Raw genomic sequence first — 22,180 nt, 5'->3', positions numbered from 1 at the left:
CAGGAAACACCACTGATAGATATGGAACCAGGTGAGATCAATTCACCCCAGCTCAATGACAGTAGATAGAAGTAGTACAGTCGTTCTGCTATAATGCGTGTTTTGTTAATATGAAATCGCTGTAACGTGATTGACAAATTGGGGCCACTGTTTCTAAAGCATAACTTTTAAAATGTGTGCTGGCTGTAACATGATTACATTGCCAACACTTTAAGCGCTGTTTCTAAAGCGAAATTTTTTATAATGTGGGGTTGCACAAGAACACAACCATTATATTATAGAAGAACTACCTGGAGGAGATTGGTGCAGTCAACCATATCAGAGTAAAACATGTGAATTTTACCACACAATCCACATCTGTGTTTGCAAATTAGAACCAGTACATGAGTACCAGTCGGTGACATATTAAAGAACAGTTTCCTGCAGCAGGTTTGTTCAGATGAATATTGCAATAATACTCAAACCAGTGAACCATCAACAAAAGGCAAAATAAACACTTCCATCATCTACCCCAGTGTTCCATCATTAAAATGATTATACATCCCTTCAATGTGACAATATAGCCTCATTGTAAACTTAAGTGACAAAGAAAGTGGAAAAATCATTCAAGTTTGGCGTCAATATTAATGGGCAGAATGTTTCCGGCCCTTGAGGAGTGTGGGCAACAGCAAGCAATTTAGGAGAATGTGACAAAAATTTAAAAACCTTATTCACTCTGTCAAGATAAACATCTGATCTGTCCCTTAAAGTTTAAACAGCTATATAAGAATCTCAATAGTAAGCTGCACGGTGTGTGATTCTGCCAGGTACTGGTGAGAAACTGGACGCACCAAGTCCTGACTTGGAAGTCAGAGCAGTTACCATGCAGTCTTAAGCTCCCTTCACAAATATCTCATTGCATACATCCTGGGCAGTAACCACCTCTAGCTTTTGTCCATGTAAAGCACCAGCCTCATTATAGCTGATCTCAGACCTATTCATGTCGCACTTCAGCACGGTACCATTGCACTTTGGAGTTCACAGACACTTTCCACTGTGATGCTCCCACCAAATCATTCTGTGCGCAGGGTTACACACAAAGCTCATGCATTTGCATTTGATGGCTCTTAGCTTTCTTTCACAGCATTCACTCAATTTACGCTTGTATGGAGTTTCACATCTCTACCTCGCGTTGACTTTCACATAATGCTTCAATGAAAACTTACAGGCTCACAACATCATTGACTTCTATTTTACCCTGGACAGAAAGCTAGGCAGCTTCTCATGGTTGCTAGCATTGAACGGTCAAGGGTTGGGTTGGGGGGGGGGGGGGGAGGAAGGAAGGTGCAGGCAGGGGGTGTTTGGCGCTACACTACATCAGTGTCACACACATACCTTGTGCCAGCAGTTTACAAGGTAAATACATTGCATGTGTTTCAACCAAATGGTCACATCTGAAAATGAAAGTGGATCAGTCCTTAATAGAGTGAAGGAGGGATATAGTCAATCCAGGTTGGTGGTCGCTGGGTGGGGGTGGGGGGGGGGTGGGGCGGAGGAGGTGGATATGTTTGCATGATGAGGCTGGATTTGGATGATAGTTCAACATTGGTTATCACCATCCTTGATAGAGTGTGCACACCCTTGTTAAACACACAGGTAAAATGCTCATGAATGATCCTGTGGCCATACACATATGGTGGAACGAGCACAGGCAAGGAGCCATTACAAGGTGTTCACATTATCTTTGGTCTCAGTGAACTCCTCACTAAAGTTCTAAGTTTTGGCTATAGCCATGAAGATAAGGGCTATAGGATTTCTGAGATTTGTTGCTATCCAATGCTTCACCATTATTTACATTATTATAACATCATTCGGATGTATGAACAGGTTGCTTATCTGTGATATGGTATCTCCAGTTAACCAGCTAAAATTACAGTAGATCAGACAAATAGAGAGTACATCCATATTTACAGATATGAAAGTGTATTGACACTGGTGTATCACCTATGCCACCTTTGCGCCCGAGTTACTTTTTTTTAACTTGTCCTCCTACTACATCTAGGGGCAGTCTGGAGAATGTGATGAGAATGAGAAAATTAGATTCCTGACATCAAGAAGAAGAGTCTGATTTTCCCTTGTTGTTTCAATGGGTGGTTGAGAATCTCACTAGTAAGTGGTGGGGACCCTACATGTTTGCATTTCATTACTAGTTAACCCCCCTCATTTCTATGCAGGTTCTTATTCTCCCAGTTGCCAATGAGAAACTAGATAGTGCTGATTCCTGACTTGAAAGTCCGAATCGTTACCTGGCAACTGCAGCTCACTGTCACTTGCAGTGAGCCTCTGATGTTAATTAATATTCTGCATTATCCCAGGGCATGCCTTATTGGCAGAGACTGTCTCTATCCTCTGTATTTGGAAGGCAGCATTGTCAAATTACCATCCACACCACATCATGATGCTTGATGGTGAAAACACTTTATTGCTACACCACTGCACTCTGGAGATCAACAGCACCTTACATGTGTGCAATGCTTACCAGCGTTGATGAATCAAGATGGACATGTTTCTGTATGGCACATCAGTGTCACACCTACAGCATGTGCCAGTAGCCAACATAGCAAACACACTGCATAGATTTCAACCAAATGGTCATGTCTGAAAGTCTTTTTTTTTGCACTTGTGGGATGTGGATGTTGCTGGCTGAGAAGGTGGTGGTGAGCTGCCTTCTTGAACCGCTGCAGTCCATATGCTGCAAGTAGACCCACAGGGAATTCCAGGAGGTTGATCAAAGGGAGGTGGTCCACATTTGAGTGATGGGGTTTATGTGAGTCGGGGTGCTGCCATACTCAGTAAAGGGCACTGTTTAATCTCAGTTCAGGGGCCTGGCTGTGATCAGTCTGATGCTTGGTACCTTTGGGCCCATGTCTGGTAAGGCATTTGAAGGGTGAAACATCAGTCCAGGGGATGGGCCATGGACATTTCCGAGGGTTTGGGCAGCAAATTTCAAGGGTAGTTAACAGGGGTCAGTCCAATGGTGGAAGTGAGAAACTCAAGTATTTGGATTGGAGTCATTGTGCTCAGGCACAGTAGAGGATGATGACTGTTTATGGGGCAACTCCAAATATAAGAGTGGGATCTAATAGTATATGGGAGGGAAGGAGGTACTGTGGGAAGGAGGGTTTTCATAGAATAGAATCCCTATAGTGTAGACTCATTCCCCCTACCCTATTTCCCTATATTTACTCCTGACTAATGCACCCTGAACACTATGGGCAATTTAACATGGACAATTCACCTAACTTGTACATCTTTGGATTGTGGGAGAAAACTGGAGCACCCAGAGGAAATGCATGCAGACACGGGGAGAATGTGCAAACTCCACACAACCAGTTACCTGAGACTAGAATCAAAGCCAGGTCCCTGGCGCTGTGAGGCAGCAGTGCTAACCACTAAGCCACTGTGCTCAAGTTTTCCTCAAGTTTTCTCAAGTCACGATCACCCTGGCTTCAACTAGAGACAGTGGATTGTGATAGTGGACATGGTTATGTACAGTAGTAGGCCAGCAGCTGAGGAGGAGAGTAGGAGATATTGATTGTCAAGTAAAAGGGTTGGGTTGGAAGGTTGTGAGCCATAAAGCTGATGAGGTTGACCAGAACAGTAATACAACCTGAAGGATGGGGTTGGATTCAAGACTTTCAGTCATAGTCTGCAACTCACTCTCAGGAGCATGACCTGGATAGTGTTCACCAAATCTCAACAACAAAGGATGGCTGTCAGCATACTGTCAGTGGGTAGAGCAAGTTTGCTTTGTGGGTGAAATGAAGACACAGGTGAAGATCCCCCCAGGATACAGAGAAGGTTTCGAAGGCCTCGAGTGGACTGACCTCACTGTCCTTTCCTCCAGATGAGCAAAGATCAGTGCACGCACATCCTGAGGATGTCCCAGGACACCATAAACAAACTGTGTCATCTCCTGGATCAGGGCTTGCACTGTGAAGAAGTTCAGTGTCCATCCCATCCCAGAGACTGTCAAAGTAACAACAACCCATAATTTTGCTGGAACTGGCTCATCCCAAGGATCGACAGGAGAGCTGTATAGGATCTTAAAATCCTCAACCCAGAAATATACCAAGGATATTACAAATTTAATTTTTGCAAGATCCCACTGATTCCATCACTTTTCCTCATGATGAGGTCAATGCTACAATGCAGGCAGTGGGATTTCCAACCATGCTGGTTCTCCTAAGTGCAAGGTGCTATGAAATGTCTCCGTGTCTCATTGAGGGCATTGTTTTATAGTGTGGCTGAACTTATTAAGAGGACCAATAGCCTTGCAGAGGGCCCGTGTTCCTGGCAGATTTAGAGTGAGTATAAGGCAGCAGAGGCTGACACCTATCCTTGCGGAACACTGTCTTCTGGCATTGATGTGGTTCCTCCAGATTGTGGACACTGCCCTGACCTGGTGTCTATCTCAGACCAGGTTTTGGTGGCCTCCAGCATTGGTCCTAAGAGAAGAGGACCGTCCTCTCATCCACCATCTCATGCTGGGGGAAGGAGGAGAGGCCAGATTCTATTTTTGAGTCACCTTGTTTTGAAATGGAATACAACAATATTCTTGTAATGGTTGTTGCTGGAGTAGTGTGCAGCTTGGGTTTAGCTGTGTTGCCTGTGGCATCCATGCCAGTAGGTCCCAACCGCAGTGAGCACTTGAGTGTGAAGGGTGCATGCAGTCTGAGTACAGAATTAATGAGATGAGCAGCAGAAGATTGTGTGGGAAGCGTCTCCATGGGACATGTTGAGAAACTCCTTCTCATCCTGCCTGGAATTAACGCAGTCAAAAAATGGGAAAATTATGCTCAATGCTTTTATGCCTCAACATCCCTTAGATATTCACAAGGTTTGTGAAGGTTTGTAGCTCAGGTTGAGGTTTAGGGTGTAGGTTTGCTCGCTGAGCTGTAGGTTTGATATCCAGAAGTTTCATTACCTGGCTAGGTAACATCATCAGTGGCGATCTCCAAGTGGCCTGGCACTCCAACCACAACGCCATAAACAAGCACATAGATCTAGATGCCATCTATCAACCCCTCAGAAAACGAACAGGAAATGACATCACCACAAACCCCAGGAACCCCATCCAGGAGAAAGATATAAATAGAAAGCAGGAGACAACAGCTTCGCTTCACTTGGAGGTCGCCACTGATGATGTTACCTAGCCAGGTAATGAAACGTCTGGATATCAAACCTACAGCTCAGCGAGCAAACCTACACCCTATCCCTTAGATATTTTGTTCTATTTCTAGTTTTCAGTATTGTATTGATTTAAAATAGCAAGCCAATTTTTGGAGTTTGCTTAATTTACTTTAAAGTGTGTTAATAAATTACTTGGATGTCAGAAATATGAGCCAGAATTTTCTGATGGCAGTTGCACATAGGAATCCTGGAGAATCCCGAATGTAGCACACTCCAAAGGAATTATCGGGGAAGTTAAAGATTCCCCTGGGCAATTTCCTTGTACCTGGAACTCTCTAAAAATATCCAGTTAAATCAGAGAACTCAGGGTCTTCCGCTGTAGATCAGTAAATAGTTACTCAGGGGAAGTTAGACTACTAAAACCCTTGTCTAACTCCTCGGTAACTATTCAATTGATCCCTTGCTCAATTTACCTCACAGACCCCGTATTTACACTGTTCCTGAGACACCCAACCCCTCCCAGACCCTGATCAACAGCTCCTCTCCTCACAGGACCAGACACCCACCTCTCCACAGAATGCAAACTCCTGTCACTGGACCCAACAGCACCCACCCCCAGGAAACAACAGTGCCTTGGGACCATCCAGAGACCTGGAACCTTGAAGCATATCAAACCCAACATTCCTCTCTCCACTTGGACTTGACCCACTTTCCCAAGGAGCCAACACCCTTCTCTTCCCTTGGAGAACCAACAACCACCCCCCCTCCCACCCCCCATTCTGCCTGGGGCCTGACATCCTGCACCCCCATCACTGGGCCCAACACCCTCCTCAAAATACCCAGGATATGACAACTTCTCTCTCCTGGGAGGTAACAGCCCACTCTACCCTTGCAACTTGACATCCCCTCTTTGCTGCTCTAACTCAACACCTCTGACACTTTACCCACCTGGCACACTACCCAACTGGCACACTCCTTACCTGGTATCATTGCACTTTCCCTCTTTCCACCCTAACCTCTGACATATCATACATTCTTATCTTTTCACTGGAGCTGATTATGATGCTGGATATTTTTTTTATCACAGAATGCAGCAAACAACTTCTGTGAGAAAGGAGACGCACTTTGACTGTTGTGCACTGCAAGGGACCTGTCTGATATGCTCCACTTCTCTGAAGGAGCCCGAGCAGAACTTCCTGTCAGAAATGTGGAGCTTTTTTTTATTGTAAATCAGCAAGTGTGGACAGTAATTGCCATTCCTTGGAAGTACGGCTCATTATTTTGTGAAATTTTCTTTGAGCCAATCTTTCCCACTTTTGTGCTTTTGTATCTTCCCCGGGAGGCTGTTTGAACAGGTCACAGGCTCTTCTGTTTTGACTGATGCCCACCGCAGTATCTGTCGGAGCTATGGCCAGTTGACTGCTACAGCATTGCATTAGCAGCTGTACTAATTAAAAATGAAGACATTGAAATGTATAGTTGTGACTGTTTCTTGTGTATGTATGTCAGGAGGGAGAGTGGAAGTGCCGTGTGTCTCGATTTACAAGTGATTGACACAGTGAGGAGTGGCAGAGATCGGGAAGACACAGTGATGCACCATGTCTTAAGAGAGAACCTGTACAAGCCAAGGAGAAGGGTAAGACATTCCTATCCCCCATATATGGACTATGAGTATTAGCATTGGTACATAATTCATCCAATGCCTAGGTTAGTAAATATAATGGTGATGAACTATATATAATACAGAAATATTTTAGGTTTGGTCTGTAGTCTGTGAGCTAATATTGCTTGAGGAACATGAGGGCATTATAGTTGGCCTCTTTGTCCCAAGATGGAAGAAAGAACTAATAATATTACTTCCTCTTATGTTTCCTGTAGGTCCTGCTTAGCATGGATTGTGAGAGTATTGTTTTCCCATTCTGTATTGAAGTACATGTGACCAGAATTTTATTGATGTGGCAGACACCCCAGTACTACAGCTGGGGGTAGTCCTGCCATAGATATTTCTGCACTTTTTAGCATGGGGCAAATATGGAGCTATCAGTGGGGACCCTGGTCCTTTTCAAGGCCAGATACCAGCCCCTATAAGCTGTGAATCAATTGGAGAGCCAGAAGCTCAGAAGCACCACTAGGAGCAGTGGTCACTCCTGGGACAGCTGTTAGGAGAGAGCACATCCTGGGAGCAGGCTGTTTTTGCAGTTGATAACTAAGATTTGGGGTTGCCCGTTGTCAGTTAGAGAAGTGAGAGTAGGGGGTGATCATTACTGCTTCATGGGAGACAGAGTGCCTAATTAGGAGGGCTTGTCCCTCACCGAGTCCATACAGAGGTGACTAGTATTCACTAGGCAGTCTCCAAAGGATCCACCCAGTGCTGATAAAATGTCTACAGCAGCAGAAAGAGGCCTTAACAAGCTAGACAATGGCTCACTTGACTGTCCTACACCTATTCTGGCACTGGTAACACTCCAATCTCAAATACCTCCTCATTGCCAATTTACAGGTCCCAGACCACCTCCCTGTCCTTCCTTAGAGGGGTAAAATACAGCCTGCTGCAACTTGGTACATCTTTGGATATGTATTAATTCAAAGACATTTCAGGAAATGTCATAATTGATTAAAGTTATGTCAGAAAGTTTTTAACCTGCAGATAACAAGGCTGTCTCTTCTATGAATGTTTTTGAATTTCTTACCCCTTTTATTTCAGGTCCACACAATCGTCCATTCACATGTAACTGAAAGCCTGCTGCTGAGACTCACCAAACCTTTTAGAAAAGGCCAGAAAATTGACCATTCCATCTGCCTTCCTATCTCCCAACAATGGGGAAATACTTCCTCCTTCCCTCAGTTACTCCATGAATCAGGTCCGAGATCAACCTTTTGGGAATCTTGGGCTGGACAGTCAAGTGGATGCCCACAGCATACATCAGTGCACTTCTTTTTCAAGCTTAGACTTAAAAAGCAAATATTAATCATTTGAACCCAGGAACAAATCAGAGAAATAGCTTGTGCTAAATCAGTTAATAGATAGTTTAGAATGAGATTCTGTACTATTAATGCACTTTGACAATTAGTGACTTTTGTATTCCTAGCACCTTCAATGTATGCTTTGTTTTTATTATCGTTAACGTTGGCTCCTTGATTTTCCAGTATCAGGGAAATTATAGCCGGCACTTCATCACTCAAGGTGAACAAGAAAGGCAAGAAAGGGAAGTTTTCCAGAGAAACATGAGAAGTCGCCTCGAATCATTTAAATCCACTAAACATAATGTATATTCTTCAAAGAACAAATGCAGGCATAAGAAAGAGCACAAATGTCAGAAAAGGGTAAGGTCGCATTCAATTGTACATACCTGGGATTACATTTTAAAGCCCTAAACTTTCTCAGGGAAAGAAAAAGTTCTCCACAGTTGTTGCTACAGGAAAAATAATCCACATGAAAGAAAATTAAAGTGGGTTTTACTATGTAATTTTCCTTCCCTTCGAGCATATTTTCTTTCATTTAATGAGTGATAAGCTGAAACATGCAGAACAGTGTAATGCTCCATCTCAAAGAATGTAAAAGACATGTAACCTCTTTTATATTGCATTTCGCAATGGTTCACTTTAATACAGGATAATTTTCTCATGCAATGTTTTTCTCAGAACCAATTTATCAAAGACTCTATCCCTAACTGTCACATGAAAACCAATGCTGATTATAGATTCATAGAGATGTACAGCACTGATAAAGACCTTTCGGTTCAACTCGTCCACGCCGACCAGATATCCCAACCCAATCTAGTCCCACCTGCCAGTACTCGGCCCATATCCCTCCAAACCCTTCCTATTCATATACCCATCCAGATGCCTTTTAAATGTTGCAATTGTACCAGTCTCCACCACTTCCTCTGACAGCCCATTCCACACACGCACCACTCTCTGCTTGAAAACATTGCCCCTTAGGTCTCTTTTATATCTTTCTCCTCTCACCCTAAATCTATGCCCTCTAGTTCTGGACTCCCCCACCCCAGGGAAAAGACCTTGTCTATTACCCTATCCATGTCTCTCATAATTTTATAAACCTCTATAAGGTCATCCCTCAGCCTCCGATGCTCCAGGGAAAACAGCCCTATCCTATTCAACCTCTCCCTATAGCTCAAATCTTCCAACCCTGGCAAAATCCTTGTAAATCTTTTCTGAACCCTTTCAAGTTTCACAACATCCTTCCGATAGGAAGGAGACCAGAATTGCACACAATATTCCAAAGTGACCTAACCAATGTCCTGTACAGCCACAACATGGCCTCCCAACTCCTGTACTCAATACTCTGACCAATAAAGAAAAGCATACCAAACGCCGCCTTCACTATCCTATCCACCTGCAACTCCACTTTGAAGGAGCAATGAATCTGCACTCCACAGTCCCTTTGTTCAGCAACACTCACTAGGACCTTACCATTAAGTGTATAAGTCCTGCTAAGATTTATTTTCCCAAAATGCAGCACCTTGCATTTATCTAAATCAAACTCCATCTGCCACTCCTCAGCCCATTGATTCATCTGATCAAGATCCTGTTGTAATCTGAGGTAACCTTCTTCGCTACACCTCCACTACACCTCCAATCTTGGTGTCATCTGCAAACTTATTAACTATACCTCTTATGCTCACTTCCAAATCGTTTATATAAATGACCAAAAGTAGTGGACCCACCACCGATCCTTGTGGCACTCCACTGGTCACAGGCCTCCAATCTGAAAAACAACCCTCCACCACCATCCTCTGTCTTCTACCTTTGAGTATCCAAATGGCTAGTTTGCCCTGTATTCCATGAGATCTAACCTTGCTAACGATTCTCCCATGGGGAACCTTATGGAACGCCTTACTGAAGTCCATATAGATTAAGTCTACCGCTCTGCCCTCATCAATCCTCTTTGTTACTTCTTCAAAAAACTCAATCAAGTTTGTGAGACATGATTTCCCACGCACAAAGCCACGTTGACTATTCCTAATCAGTCCTTGCCTTTCCAAATATGTTAAATCATTTTCTTCAATGACATTTATCAAGTAAGCCATTGTCATGCTGCAGTGGTGTATCAGCAACTGTGAAAATTAATGACTCCAACTTTAATCTGAAGTCTGCAAAAGTCTGATCAGTTGTTGTTTGAATGCATAGTTTTGATTGAATGAATTTTTCTTACGATCCCAATAATGATCTCAACTGGCAAACCTTGTTTCCAAGATCAAAGCAGCCACTAGGTGCTTTTGGCAGTGCTCACAGGAATTCGTTAACATTTTCATGCTGCCTATTTTTAGTCAAGGGCCTTGAGTTGAGGCTGTGAAAATAGGCGCAGAAAATAGGAAATACTGGGATTGCATAATAGGTCAGTCTGGAGCCGAGAGAAAATGACTTAATTCTATAAACTGAGGTCAACTTTATCAAGATATCGGATTGCCCTGTTGTAGAAAGGATATTATTAAATTGGAGAGGGTTCAGAAAAGATTTACCACGATGTTGCTGGGAGTGGAGGTTTTTGAGATATAAAAATAGACTGGAAAGCTTGGGTTTTTTTTTCACTGGAGCGTAAGTGGTTGAGGGGTGACCTTATTGAGGTGTATAAAATCATGAGGAGCACAGATAAGGTGAATGTCAAGTCCTTTTCCCTAGGTCAGGGAGTTCAAAACTAGAGGGCATTTTTTTAAGGTAAGAGGAGAAAGATTTAAAAAGAACATGAGGGGCAATTTTTTTTTAAAGGGAGAAGTTTGTGTGAGTCATGAACTGCCAGAGGAAGTGGTGGATGCAGGTTTAATTACAACATTTAAACATGAATACAAACATGAATAAGAAAGGTTTGGAGGGAAACTGGCCAAGCGCAGACAGGTGGGACTAGTTTAGTTTAGGAACATGGTCTGCACAGATTAGTTGGACCTTAGGGTCTGTTTCCGCGCTGTATAACTTTATGACTATGACTTTCCTGGAGGGTGAAATTATGAGGATAGAAAACCAGTATTGCATACAATCTTGTCAGTTTTCAATGTGTTAATTCAGTTAAAACTGTGCTAAAGTTTTATTTCTCATGGAATTAGTTAAGATTTGGGCAATTTTATTTTGAATTGTAATACCTTTCATTCAGTCTGTCTCCTGAATTTTGTGCCTGATGTGTCAGGTGTTCTTCAATTTTGTGAGTGGTGTGTTCACCACTAGCTAGAAAGGATATAGGTTTCAATAAGGGCTTCCTGCAATACCCTATCAATTCTGCCATCCTACCCCTCTCCTGTTACCCCTTAAATCCACATCATATAACCATATTTCACTCTGAATAATCAAATATTACTTCGAAATCCATTTCAGAACAGACCAGCAAGCATAGATACTGGTTTAAAGAAATTAATAGATTCTGCTCTTGGTTTTTGGGTGGTATCTTCCTAATACTGCTCTGGCACTCGACAGCAATAAGGAAGACAGGGCTATTCTCAATATAGACCCTGGGATGGAGGAGCAAGCAGGGAACAGTGGAGGGTTTGTGGTGAGAGGCAGTTTCATAGGTTGGTGGGGGAGCTCATAAGTAGAGTCAAAAGCAAGAGCAGCTGGTTAGAGGTAAGCAGTCAAGCCCCCTACCATATCTCCAGGCTCTTGTTCATGGATCGGTTAGTACAGATTAAGAGACCCATTCGACACACTTAAGCTAACAAAATGTCTCTCTCACTCACATATATACACACCACAGTCTCGTACATATTCACACAATAAACAAACACTCATGCTCACACAAACACTCACATGAACACACACACTTACATAAAAAAACTCACAGACTCTCTCTCTTTCACACACACATCCACACACAATCTAACACAAACTCTCTCACACAAAAACGCAAACAAACACTCGCACTCACACAACCTCTCCCTCTCTCTGCCACACACTCTCACACAAACAGCCACGCGTGCTCTCTCTCTCTCTCTCTCTCTCTCACACACACAAACACACAGTCTGCATTGGTTGAAGAGTCATTTGGGCTGAATGAATTACGTCCAGTCTTAACTTCCTACCCTTGCCCTTGTGTTGTCTTTAACTGACCATCTAAGAACTTCAATAGATGGCTGGGCAGGAAGGTGGAGCTTGGGCCTTTCCACCCAAAGAATGGACGGGACAAGGTGGCAGGTTCTAATACGTCACCATCCCACGTAATTAAGTTTCTTTTCTGCCACCTCCAATTGTGAAAATTCCACCTAGTTATTTTGTTAGTAAACTTTATTGTGGTATGGCTATATTGCTCCTTAATGCTGAACTAATGCAGACCTTTGTGTGATTTCTAACAGAGAAATGTTGAAGGTATAAATGGTCAAGTACCTAATGATAAATTACGGCGAAAAGTCAGCTGGCATGACACAGGTAGGTGTGTAGTTGATCTCATTCTATTACAAGTTTAAAGTACAATCTTTCCTTTCCGACAGGCTTTCCTGTGCAATTTCCTGCATTTTGTAAAGATATTGCACATTGGAGCATTTTTCTTAAACTGCTCACCATGAGATCAGTGCTTCATTCATTCACTTTATATAACTGAAGCAGAAACATTGGCAGATGGCCGATATAGTTCAATACATCCACACATACTGCTGCAGCTAGGAACCAACAGAAAGAATGTCTCAGGGTTTTTTTTAACATGGAAACATATGCTCAACTTAAAAATATTTATCCCAACATGCAATTTAAAAAAATATTCATGGAGAGAAGCCCAGGACTGTCTCTCTAGTAGGAGCCTTTTAAATATATTATGGAAGACTAATTGGATTTAGACAAGTCAACTATATCCAAACTGAAAACCTAGAAGACAGTTGAACTCCACATTAACCTGAAACAGAAAAAGAAATTGCTGAAAAAACAGCAGGTCTGGCAGCATCTGTGGAGACAAAACACAGTAAAGATTTCAGGTCCAGAACTCATTGTAGCTAGGAAAGGGTTGAAATATATGCTGAAGATGGAGTAGGGGAGAGGTGGAGTAAACAATAGTTGGAGATGGAGCCCAGAGAGGGAGAAAACAACGATTGGGCAGACAAAGAATAAAGATGAGGTGCTGTTTTTTCAGCTTGTACTGACCTTCACTAGAGTGCTGTAACAAGCCTGAGACAGAGACTAATTGGATTTAGACAAGTCAACTATATCCAACTGAAAACCTAGAAGACAGTTGAACTCCACATTAACCTGAAACAGAAAAAGAAACCGTCAGGGAGCACAGTGGTGTGTTGAAGTGGCAGTCAGTAGGAAGCATAGGTCATTTTTGTAGACAGAACGTACATGTTCTGCAAAGTGGTCACCCAGTCTGCGTTTCATCTCCCCAGTGTGGAGGAGACCACATTGTGAGCATTTTTTGTTCTCTAAAAAATATTTAGATTGAACCTTTCTCTCTATGTATATTTGGAATATCAGAAGGAGGCAGGCAGAAGAGAATTGAAGCCCACAAAATGATAGGTCTCTCTTTTCTTTACGGGAGATAATTATCTGGCTGTTATATCCAGAAGGGATTTGAAACTGGCAGCCATTGCTGTTGGTGCAATTTTCTCAGTGTAGGTCACCTGACCATCACCCAGCTGCAGAAGGGATAGAAGTTTGCTCCTTAAGACTTGGTTGTCTACTTTCACACAAAATATGTGCAAAGATGTTGGAAAAATAAAGCTTGTTTAAAAAAATACTTTTACCTTTTCATATCACATTATAAATACATTTTAGATGAGGAATGCTTCCTATTCAGTTGATTCATGAAGAAGGATCTTACTATCAATCAGGTTGTTCATTAAATAACAACAAGAATTTTGCCACCACTTATTCATTCCACAATATTAGCTCTTTGTGGAATAAACTTGTAATAGTCCTAAATTTGTATTTTACCAGATTTAATCCATGCTGTCTATTTTGACATATTCGACATGCCACACTGTATTCCATTTTGATTTTGGATTGCAATGACAGGATATAACTAAACTTATTCACCTGCCAGAAAAAGGTCACTGCCAGGAACAAATTTATTGCCAGTAGGCAACACTTCTTTATTTCATTTATAAAACCTATGACATTTTGACAACTTGGATTTGCAGTGACAGCTATTCAATTGTTAATTGAGTTTGCTGGAGGATATGGTGTAATAAATGCCAATCACGCAAACTATTGCTAGTGTGGCAGCATTCCTCAGGCACAGAGATGGTTAAAAAAAAGTATCAAGTTGCACAGGGTGATTTTAGGAGATGATAGAATGAAGATTCACAAGTATGACTTCTTCAGTTTTGTTGCAGTATTCAATTGCTGTATACATAAACATGTTGATTATCAGAAAAAAGTGCAGTTTTGACATTTGAAGTTCTAAATTCCTCTATTATAAAATAAAATTAACATGAAGAAGAGCGCTACAGGTAGCATTATGGAAAGAGAGCAAACTGATCTGGAAGGCTGGAAGGCACTGTAAGGCACAGGGTTACAATTTCAAAAGCTGACTGAGAAGGTATTCCTTATGTCTGAACACATATAACAACTTCTAATTGAACTGGATGAGGATCAATGATTAACTTGATGCTTTCCTCATTTGCTATCCACACTAATTTGTTTTCTAGCCTGGGGTTCAGTATCACAGTCAGGGCTGCAATCCGTGCTGGTTCTCTGTAGTTCACCATTCCTTGCTGAGGTCAGTTAACTCAATTGCCCAGATATTCCAATCTCTGGATTGTCAGTGTTGAGATGACCCAAGATATACATTAGAACCCAACATGCTGACCTCTGTAGGAATTGAACAAGAAGTCTGAACTTCTGATGGGCAAGTTTTCTGATCCTGAGGGCCCCCCAATTGTGAATTAGCTGGAGATTTCAGCAATTCTGCATTGTTCATTTGTATAGCTACCCAGGAAATGTAAGACACAAAAATCCTACTCTAACTCCTGGATAACTACACAACTGATCCCCCAAATTGTCTTGTTGACAAGTCCTTGACCCCCCGATTACCCCTCCCCAATCAATCTGACTAACTTCCACCATCTGACTAGCTCAACCTTGCCATGATCTGACTAGCTTCTAGCCTGAATCTCTCTCTGAATCAGACCTGAAAACCACCTAGCTTCTCACTTACCCCACTTTACCTATCCTGTCCACCTCAACCATCGTTAATTAATTTATTTACTTCAGCCGCCTACTCATTGATATTCACACCAGTTATTTAAACTTACCATAAGGCAGCTCGCTAGTGTTTTTCTGCACTGATTCTCCTCAAAGGTGTCTATATGGATTTCTGTGCTGAGGGAGTTTTCTGTATCAGAAAGTTAAGCATAACTGGGAAAGTGCACAAATCTCTGACTGATCAGTGGTGGATGCAACTGCTATTATGTTAATTGGAAGGTTTGAACCAACATGCCACATCTAGCATCTTCCCAATCCTATAGCTTAACTCCAGCAGAGCTGATACATTTACCCACTCAACCAGACATGAGTCTGAACAGTAGCACAGAGATGAGGTAATGTTTTACTGAAACGTGGTAGTTAAGGTCCATTATTTGCAAAGTTTACTTGAAGTTGTGTCATCCTTAATCAGCTGTGTGTGCATGTGAATGGATGGATTATAGATTCTCCTTTATTTAATACTAAAATACAGGTGACTGGAGCTGCTAAAGTTTTCTTTCCATTGTTCCTAGTGCCAGTTTTTGTAGAAGTCGACTCGGAAGATGAAGAGAAGGATAAATTTACGAAGATGAAAGAACAGGAGGATGATGAAGGCATCACTTTTATGGCAAGAACAGTGAATGAGAATTTACAAGAAAGAAAAATTTCAGGTACAAAATGGATTTGCAAAGCAAATTGGACCTTTCGGCCCAGATCAGGAGACAGAGAAAGTATCAGGGAAGCTGTAAATGGCTGAAATATTCAGGTGGAACTCCTGCCAAAACAAACAGGAAGGGGAGCTCACCAATGTAGACTAGAATGATGGTGGTGGGCAGGTTGACAAATGTGGCAGATGGGGGAAGAAAGAAGTTGAGATCAAGGGAAACGGAAGGCTTCATTGAGGAGCCAAGGGGATTACTCAAGCTTTTCCCGCATGGCCTTTAGTAATGCCAGAATTAGCATATACTATGAAGACAACAGCTCCTGACTTAATTTTATTGCCAGGCTGTCAGATCCCTGTAAAAATAGTGAATTTTGAATCATGTTCCTAGGTTAACAATGGAAGCCCAATTTAAACATGACCTACCTGTCAAAGTCATAGCATTCATATTCATTACTATGCAAATGTGGCGGTCCATGCTTGGGCAGTATGGGAGCACATTCTCTTTGTTTTATTCCCCATGTAACATATTCCCCTTTACCCTGCAACTGTTTTATCCATTTTGGGAATGTAATGTAAAAAGTCTTGTTATTAGCAAGTATAATTTCTGGTACTAATAAATTAAAGAGCCAAATTTGCCCAAAATAAGGATTAGGGAGATTTATGTTATGCATCCATGTTAAGCATTCAGATTGTCTCCAAGAATATGGTTACTACATCAATAACTGAAAACACTTATGAGAGAACCAATTAAGGTCTCTATTCATATGTCCGATTCATATGTCTGCAAGGATTTGCTGCCATTCTTAAAATGTTCTAATTTTCCCCCAGAATGGGGGGATGGTGGCTATTTCAAACTGCACCGGATAGTTCAAAATAAATGTACAAGATTTTGTTGCATCCTGTGAACAGAAAAAAAAAACAAAATCTATTTCAGAATAACCATTAAAATGTAAAAAAAGTGCCAGTTGCGCTTTCTCCTAAATTCCATTCCCAAAATGTAAGTTGTTTTTCAATTTTTGATTTGTCAATTGTCTCTTACCATCCCATTATCTTCATGTTTGAAGTTGAACCACATGGTCCATAAATACTACTTAGAATCAATACTGTAGATGTTCCTCATATTTGATTATTTCCTCATTAGCTCTGTTTTCCCAGTGGTGGTAACTAAATACAGCGCTATTGCTGGCAGTAGCCAGATTTTCCAACAGTTGAAAGCAGCAGCAGATTACTTTTTCAAAAGCTTTCCAATTCTTGTATTTACCAGGTCTAAACAAAACTGGACAGTGGGTTTACAGGAAGTCTAGTGAAAGGTGATGCCAACCTTGTATTTGAATTCTATCTTTGGTTACCTCTGCAACTGACAGCAGAAACAATACAATTACCAAGTATTTAAATCTACATTGTTAGAAATCAGACAACACCAGGTTATAGTCCAACAGGTTTATGTGGAAGCACTAGCTTTTGGAATGCTGCTCCTTCATCAGATGGTTGTGCTTCCAAATAAACCTGTTGGACGTTAACCTGATATTGTGTGATTTCTAACTTTGTCCACCCCAGTCCAACACTGGCTCCTCCACAGCATGAATCTACATTAACAGTTGCTCAATGCTCTGCACCTCTGTATAATCACTACTGGCAATTAATCTTCCAATGTTTGTTTTATTTTAAACTGAGAAATAAGCAATCTCACATTTTGCATGTCCCTCTTTTTTTCTGGTGCTGTGAAACTCTTTTGAGGATAATTCAGTCTTGTTTCAGTCACTAGCCACACCAGTGATGGCACTGAATCGGAGGTTTTCAAGAAGGAACCCCCTTGGAAATTTCAGAATGATGAACCCATCCTATCACAGAGTGCTCAACTAGTGCGACCCGGCCTCATTCATCTTCACAAGATAAGAACTAATTCAACAGATTCACAATTGTCTACTGAAGCAAAAGAGCAACAGCCAGCAGATCAACAGTAAATAATGCGATTATCAATTATTTTCCCCTGCTAAGACTCAACTATCTTCACCTCCTTCCTTTTCTTCAATCTGGAGCTCCTTCTGCTTTTCTTCCTCAACCATCTTTGTGGAGCAGCAAAAATATGCTACATTTCAAGACATTTCATGTATCACTCAATGCTACTATCAATTCAAAAAGTAGAATATTTTATTATTTAATTTCCAATTGCTGCAATGATTTTTTGAATCAGGGTATTGCATGAAAAGATAACCTGAACTTCAAAAACAGATTAAGCTGAAAAGTATGCATTTGGATTCTTTGAATATCCTGCTAGTGGTGTAAAATTTGTGAAGGCAACATTGTTATTTTCATGGCAAGTTAGTTTTACCAAACTGAAGACTTTTCTGGACCTTTGGCAGTTGAAACATAGGTCTGGTGGAAAGTATGTATTCAGTTTTTCATTGTGCTCCTTAAAAAAGCTGCATTTTAAATACACAATGAGACTTAATAATAGACGAAGAGAAAGTTACACAACCACATTTGGACTGATGCAAACTGTTTTTGGGTGTCCAAAAGCAGCAATATATTTTGGATGTTAGCCTCTAGTGCGGCACCTGAATATCATCTGCAGCAGGCCATCATGAGTACAAACTAATCACAGTATAACTGAAATACAGTATGAAGTTACAGTGTTAAAGTAAAAAGGTTGTTTTATGCAATCATCTTAATGTGGGAGGTGAAACTAGACTTACGAGTGCACACATTGGCAAACACCTTTGAGGCAGTGAAAATGTTTCCACTTCAAACTACTGCTTCCTTGAAGTAGGTTAAGAGAGTGGGCAAAGAAGTGGCAGATGGAGTACAACGTGGGAAAGTATGAGATCATCCGCTTTGGTCGGTAAAATAGAGGCATGGACTATTTTCTAAATGGGGAGAAAATTCAGAAGTTTGAAGTGCAAAGGGACTTGGGAGACCTAGTTCAGGTTTCTCTTCAGGTCAACTTGCAGGTTGAGTTGGTAATTAGGAAGGCAAATGCAATGTTGTCATTCATCTCAAGATGACTAGAATATAAAAGCAGGGATATACTGAGGCTTTATAAGGCTCTCCTTAGAGTATTGTGAGCAATTTTGGGTCCCATACCTCAGGAAGGATACCTCTGGGCTTTGGAGTGGGCCCAGAGGAAGTTCGTGAGAATGATCCCAGGAATGAAAGGCTTAACATATGAGGAACGTTTGAGGACTTTGGGACTATATTCAATGGAGTTTAGAAAGGTGAGGGGGGGATTTTACACATTACTGAAAAGCCTAGACAGAATGGACATTGAGAAGATGTTTCCATTGGCAGGGGAAGTCTGAAGTACAAAGAGACTTGGGAGTTCTAGTCCAGGATTCTGTCAAAGTAAACTTGCAGTTTGAGTCGGTAGTTAGGAAGGCAAATACAATGATGGCATTTATTTTGAGAGGACTTGAATATTTAAAGGCAGGGATGTACTTCTGAGGCTTCACAAGGCTCTGGTTAATCCACATTTGGAGTATTGTGTGCAGTTTTGGGCCCGATATCTCAAGAATCATGTACTGGCCCTGGAGCATGTTCAGAGGAGGTTCATGAGAATGATGCCAGGAATGAAAAGCATAACATGAAGAATGTTTGAGGATCCTGGGTCTATATGCGATGGAGTTTAGAACGATGCGGAGGGATCTAATTGAATCATCCAGAATACTGAATGGCCTGGACAGAGTAGATATTAGGAAGATTGTTTGGAGAGACTAGGACCCAAGGGCACAGCCTTATAGTAAAGAGAATGGAGATAAGGAGAAACTTCTTCAGCCAGAGAGTGGTGAATCTATGGAATTCATTGCCACAGAAGGCTGTGGAGGTCAGGTCATTTGAGCATGTTTAAGACTGAGATAGATAGGGATCAAAGGTTATGGGAAGAAATCGGGAGAATGGGATTGAGAAACTTATCAGCCATGATTGAATGGCAGAGCAGACTTGATGGGCTGAACAGCCTTATTTCTGCTCCTATGTCTTATGAAATATTGCTGTGAACAGGGATTCTTGTGACAATTTTGAGAACAGATGTAGGCAAAAGTGCGAGAGCAAAGAATTATGCCAGTTGGAAATGAGAGGGTGAACTATGAAAGGGTGTGTAACAGATACCAGCATCAACTCAGGTTTGAGGAGGTGGGAAAGGAACCTACATGGGCAATGGTTCTGAGAACCAGGGGAAGGAAAGAAATGTTGAATATGTCACTATGAACTGCGAAGGAAGGGTTGGGTAAGGGGTGAAAATGTCTGCATGACTGAAGAGAAAGATGAAGACAAAGTGTGGCAGTATGAACTAAAAAGGGTAAGACCACACTGCTGACATATTTATAGGGTTGCCAGCATGCTGGCAATCTCTTTACCTACAATGAAGCCCTGAGGAAGTATTGCACAGGGAATGAGTGGGGGAAGACCCCAGCTGACCCTGCATTCAGTGTGCCTTCCTGCAGGTTCTCCTGTAGGCTGCTTTAGTGACAATGGAAAAGATCCTCTTCCCCAGAAATGGAAGGTGAGATGGGCCTTTAGAATTCCAGCAAAATGGACAGAGTACACAGAGGAGGTCAGTAATGATGGGAACATACGTAGAACCTGGCAGCAGTGTTGCAATAGGGTAAATGTGCGTATGTTTTCTACCAAGATTAGCTCACCATACATTGCTTAGGAAACATCCTTCCAAGTCTCTTGGAATGTGCTGTCTAAGAAGCATTCCTCCGAGAAATTGAAACTTCTGTTGGTTCTCAGACTGCTGTAATCTTACTGCCTTTGGGCGCAGTTGTCTTTATCTCTGGTCCTCCTTAGAAATGGATGTCCCTAATACTTAGTGAATGCAGCCCAGGCTAAGTCATTTCCTCAAATTCCCAGACTTCATACCTGCTGCTTTTGAGTTGGCATTGAAGCCTCTGATGTGTTGCAGGTTTATCCCTACTCCTGACTGCCATGCTCACACTGTTTGGTCAAGGCATTCATAATGCTGCCATTTGGAGTCTTCCAGTCTGCTGCCACAGTGCTGGCAAAATATGGTTCACTAGCTACTATGATAATTTTTTGAGTTAAAAGCTTTTCAAAGCTTTTGGTCACCGTTTGATGGTTTCCTAGGTTGGTTTGGATGCTGCTGGGTCACAGAAACTGTTCAGATCTAAACCTGTTTCATTGTTCTGGTATTTCAGATGAGAATGGATGAGTTGGACCGAAGGGTCTGTTTCCGTACTGTATATCTCCATGATTCTATAACTCTCAGTATTGTGTTCAAACAGGAATTCCTATCTGCAGCATACATTGAATGATCAGCTATGAGCTGCAAAAGAGGCCAGTAGTACAAAACAGTTCAAAGAGATCAGCTGGGTTAGGGGCTTCAGAAAGTATATGAGGATAGCCCCAGTCTCAGTGAATCGGGAAGGAAGGATAGAGATAGAGTGAGCCTCTGTGATGAAGGGAAGTTTGGGATAGTTTGACTGTTAATAAAGTGACTGTCTAATGCATGCAAACAAATGCAAATATCATTCTTTTTCCAGTAATTTTATTCAAAATTAATACATAATTTGTTAAATTAAAAGGAAAGTTTACAATGAACTAGAGGTGCCTTGTCTATACTGGGAGTTGGCGAGTGTGATAGACTTAATGGGTAATTGTTATCTAATGTCTAGTTATTCCTTTAATTTAGTAATAACCAGATATTACATTTGAAGTTAAAAGAAGTACCATTGCAGTCTTACTTCAGAAGTATACAAGCTCTAAGAGATGTTATAACTAATTAATTTGTAACTTGCATAATCCAATTTTTTAAGCTTGTCAGTTATTTTCACAAATCTTAGAGGCTTCCCTCAAAGCTGTCGTCTGCACTGACAACCACCTCCGAAAGCGAGTGTGCTTCCAATTAAATCTGTTGGACTATAACCTGGTGTTGTGTGATTTTTAACTTTGTACACCCCAGTCTAACACCGGCATCTCCAAATCTTGTCTGCACTGAATGCTGTTGTGAGTGTAAAGTGTTAAGTGCCAGGGACCCGGGTTTGATTCCTTCCTCAGGCAACTGTGGGTTTCCTCCCACAGTCCAAAGATGTGCAGGTTCGGTGAATTGGCTCTGCCAAACCGCCCATAACGTTAGGTGCATTAGTCAGGGGTAAATATAAGATAGGAGAATGGGTCTGGGTGGGTTACTCTTTGGAGGGTCAGTGTCAACTTGTTGGCCCAAAGGGCCTGTTTCCATACTACGGGAATCTAATGTACTCAGCCTCCGGA

At 41.7% G+C, this 22,180-nt stretch overlaps 1 protein-coding gene across 2 annotated transcripts in view; it reads left to right on the top strand.

Annotated features, from left to right (window-relative positions):
• slc9a5 (solute carrier family 9 member A5) overlaps positions 1-22,180 on the top strand; it is a 279,061-nt gene that overhangs the window by 252,345 nt on the left and 4,536 nt on the right. The window contains exons 12-16 of one of the 2 annotated variants that reach the window (XM_043707125.1): positions 6,682-6,808; positions 8,320-8,496; positions 12,471-12,543; positions 15,822-15,959; positions 17,711-17,912. In XM_043707125.1, the coding sequence (XP_043563060.1) occupies positions 6,682-6,808; positions 8,320-8,496; positions 12,471-12,543; positions 15,822-15,959; positions 17,711-17,912 (717 nt within the window). The remainder of the gene's footprint in view (positions 1-6,681; positions 6,809-8,319; positions 8,497-12,470; positions 12,544-15,821; positions 15,960-17,710; positions 17,913-22,180) is intronic. The other variant, XM_043707124.1, reaches the window with a different exon arrangement.

Source organism: Chiloscyllium plagiosum, chromosome 17 (genome assembly GCF_004010195.1).
Source record: "Chiloscyllium plagiosum isolate BGI_BamShark_2017 chromosome 17, ASM401019v2, whole genome shotgun sequence".
In the NCBI taxonomy this organism is placed as follows: Eukaryota; Metazoa; Chordata; class Chondrichthyes; order Orectolobiformes; family Hemiscylliidae; genus Chiloscyllium; species Chiloscyllium plagiosum.
This window is presented reverse-complemented; position numbering and strand designations above follow the sequence as displayed.